Genomic DNA, 3,911 nt, shown 5'->3' with positions numbered 1-3,911 from the left:
ATATATATATATATATATATAGATTACTAAATGCAGCTATATATTATTAATGATCGTTTCAAAAGCATTGTATAATATCAATTATATAATATTAGGGATGTATTGGAAATCCTGGAAATATACGATATCCGATCTTATTCGGCCTCTTTTTACTCTCCCACCGGATAGCCGCATATTATTAATATCCGGCAATATGTCCAGCTGATATTTTATATTCATGTCATTAATGCTGAATTCTATTTTCTTCATCTTAACTTTCTATACAGTTCATCTTCCTCTTTTTCTTTTTACGTCAGCGAAATAAAGAAAATTATTTAAAAAGTGAAGCGTCATTTTCGGTCAAAGTTAGATGTTAAACTAATATTTACATATTATGAATGTACTTTTTATGTATGTATGTATTTTTTAAATGAATTGATTTATCACAGAAATATGACTACGCGCCGATTATTTTCAGACTTTCAACACAATCAGAAATATTAATAATCTTCCCAAATTTTAATAAGAAACATCTCAAAACCTCTAAAGAAAATTATCATTGCTATTTTTCTAATTGCTTTCCTTTCTATCTTTTTCTTTTAGATAGAGAAATTGTATATCCGGTGTCACATTTTTTTTCGGATATCTGAAAAAATTTTGCATGTATACGTTATAAATATGTATAAACATATATAATTATGTATAAAATATGTCCATACATGTTCATACATTCCTCTTTTTGTTTTGTAAAAATACTTTTTAGTATAATGGAAATAATAATAGTAATATGAAAACATAAAAAATAATTAAAGGGATAATTTTCACATTGCTTATTTTAGAAAAAAACAAGTTCGGAAGAATATAAAAAAAATATTCATGCACAATTATGCATTATTATATATATTATTATATATAAGTAAAATCCAAGTATAAAGTGTCTATAAGAGCCGACACTAGTTGGTTATGTGTAATTATTCAATATACATTAAATTAAATAGACATTAAAAAATAGACGTTTCAATCGCCAAAATTTGGATCCTTCTCAATACAAATATTTAATACTTAAAAAAAGTATTTGTCGTATAAATAACATGAACATCATAAATTAAAAAATTATATAAACGGATTAATGCTGGTTTATTTGCTGCTGTTTCTGTTTTTATATGTCTTTATGTATCCAAGAGCTCATTTATTTTAATTGCCAAATTAATTATTAATCAAATTTAATTTTATATTAAATTCTTATTATCTCAAAAAGAATAATGTGTCTCTTGGTTCTAAACTTACATGACAAACGCTTGAAATAACCTATGACTTCATCCGATCGCACGCTCGAAATCATATGACAAACATACTCTAACTAGAATACCAACGTTTTGAATATAATAAACAGACATAAGCGGACATTTGAATATAATAAAATTAATAAAAAAGCTTTAATTGGAAAAGAGCATAACAAAATCTATAATTCGAGAATAAAAAATATTAAAAACAATAAAATCAATCAGGCTCTAAAGAAAATTCTAAAAAATAATAAATAAAATGCCAATTTGAGCCAACACTGGTTATTAGTGTGTATTTTTATAATTTATTCAAAGTGAATATTAAACGTATACGTTTCGACCTATGGTCAAGGTCCTCTTCAGTACAAAAAAAATATATTAACAAAATTATATAATGATAGCGCATACGAATATAAACTAATAATATATAAAATGCGAGAAAAACCGTAGTGATGATATCCGAGTTAATCTTGGTCATTAAATTACTAAGTAACTAAAAAGAAAAATATTTTTTGTTCTAAAACGCGCGAACCAAAGATTAAGAATAATTTAAAAAATGCTAACATGAGATTATATGCGAAAAATGGTAAAAAAAAACTTACATGACAGTCAAGATTGAACTGTTTCTATAAGGTTTTGTTGTACATCTATTAAACTGTTCCATTTGTGTAATACTGTGTAATACAAATGTGAATAAATTAAAAAGTTAATATAAATAGCAGTAAAAATCCAACTTTAGTTCACTTACATGAAACAAAATTTAAAGATATTAGACACGACATAACTGTTTAGTAGACAGATGTAAAATGAAAATTGAGAGAAACAGTGGACAACAGAATGTACTTACAAAGACAATAAGTAAAAATATAAATAATAAATAATAAAATATAAACGATATAGATTGGAAACATTACGTCTCTGAAAATAGATCTATATACAACGGATCAAGAGAAAGTGTATCGTTTTGTAAATTCTTCAGGCCTTGTTTTTGTTTTTTATGTATCATCTCTGATAACAATTTATGTAAAATTCTTTTATGTAAAATTTGCTCTTTGTCTAAAATATGTACATTATTCTAATCAAATTCATGAAATAAGTCCATCCAATGTTGTGTGATAACCGAATATTGGATCGTATTTCTATTAATATGATTCCTATGTTTATTTATGCGCGTTTTTAGGTACCTGTTTGTCTGTCCAACATACGACGCATCACAGTCTTTACAGTCAATCTTATATACTACATTGGATTGAGAAGATTGAGGCACATCTTTCTGAACTTTGATAAATCTATTGAATTTATTTATGCCTCTATAAGCCATACGTAGAAATGGTACATTTTTTAAGAGCATACTGATTTTTTTTTAAATTAGATTTTTTAAGAACAACTTTAGTTAAGTATTAATTGTTTTGATAAATCAGTAATTAATGATCAATGTAATCTCAGATTGAACTAAGGGCGTCCGATTATATGGATATTAAATTCAGTATATGTGATCTGAATAACAGTTGGTTCAAAAATCGGCATAAAATTGAATAAAATTATACATAAGTATGTATGAATATTTTTCAAAATTTTTTTTTCTAAAACAAATAATACGAAAATTATCCCTTTAATTTTTTTTTTATTTTCACACATTATCATTATTATTTCTATTACACTAAAAAGTAATTTTACACAAGAAAAAGAGATGTATGAAGATGTATGGACATATTTTATATATGATTATATGTGATTATATTGATATATGTATGTTCATACATATTTATACATATTCATGCAAAATTTTTTACCGGGATATCCAATGTCCGATAATTTTACGATCCAGTACATTCCTAATTAATATAAACCAATATATTATTATCATATTTATTATCATATTTTGTAAATTAATAATTTTGCACAAATGCACAGAACATTCTAGTAATATAATATTGTAGCAATTTCAGCAAATTAGCTAACATTATTTGAAATCATTTTAATATATCAAAATGACGTTAACTTATTTACTAGAACGTTGCAATGTTGCTAAAATATTATATAATACACTGTTTTATAATTACGTTCAATTTTAATGCTCTAATTTTAATGCTGTGATGCATCGGAATGTATAAATATATTTGTGTTGCATAGCTCGTTAATACGCTGCATAATATGTCGAGAGCAAATTGCACTGTGATTTGTGCAATACATCAACCCAGTAGTCAAATAATTTCGCTCTTCGATGACATTATGGTACTGAGTCAAGGCAGAAGTATGTACTGCGGTCCAAAGAGCGAGATTTTAAAGACGTATAACATTGCCGGGTTCACGTGTCCCAACTTCTATAACATAGCTGAATTTGGTAATATTGACTCTACCGATCCGTCTTGATTACATAAATTAAAGGAAAAGATAAAAGAATTTGAAAAAGAACATAGAATAGAATTGACATAGAATAGAGCTATACGCATTTTTCTCATACATTTTTTATAACTTAAAAATTTGTTTTTTTTTTATTATACTTATAGTGTAAATTTTATAAAATTTTAAAAATATTTTTTGCAAATTTTGAAAAATAACAGATTATTATTATTTTTTTATTTAATATTTAATATTTAAATAAGAATCAAAATAAGAGATAAATATGAATATCTGGATTTATCTGTG

At 25.1% G+C, this 3,911-nt stretch overlaps 1 protein-coding gene across 1 annotated transcript in view; it reads left to right on the top strand.

Annotated features, from left to right (window-relative positions):
* LOC108750160 (ATP-binding cassette sub-family G member 4-like) overlaps positions 1 to 3,911 on the top strand; it is a 13,032-nt gene that overhangs the window by 5,066 nt on the left and 4,055 nt on the right. Inside the window, exon 4 of the mRNA XM_018489428.1 lies at positions 3,396 to 3,606. Within this exon, the coding sequence (XP_018344930.1) occupies positions 3,396 to 3,606 (211 nt within the window). The remainder of the gene's footprint in view (positions 1 to 3,395; positions 3,607 to 3,911) is intronic.

Source organism: Trachymyrmex septentrionalis, unplaced genomic scaffold (assembly GCF_001594115.1).
Source record: "Trachymyrmex septentrionalis isolate Tsep2-gDNA-1 unplaced genomic scaffold, Tsep1.0 scaffold330, whole genome shotgun sequence".
Taxonomy (NCBI): Eukaryota; Metazoa; Arthropoda; class Insecta; order Hymenoptera; family Formicidae; genus Trachymyrmex; species Trachymyrmex septentrionalis.
Note: the sequence above shows the minus strand (reverse complement) of the source record. Positions and strands in the feature narration are given on the sequence as shown.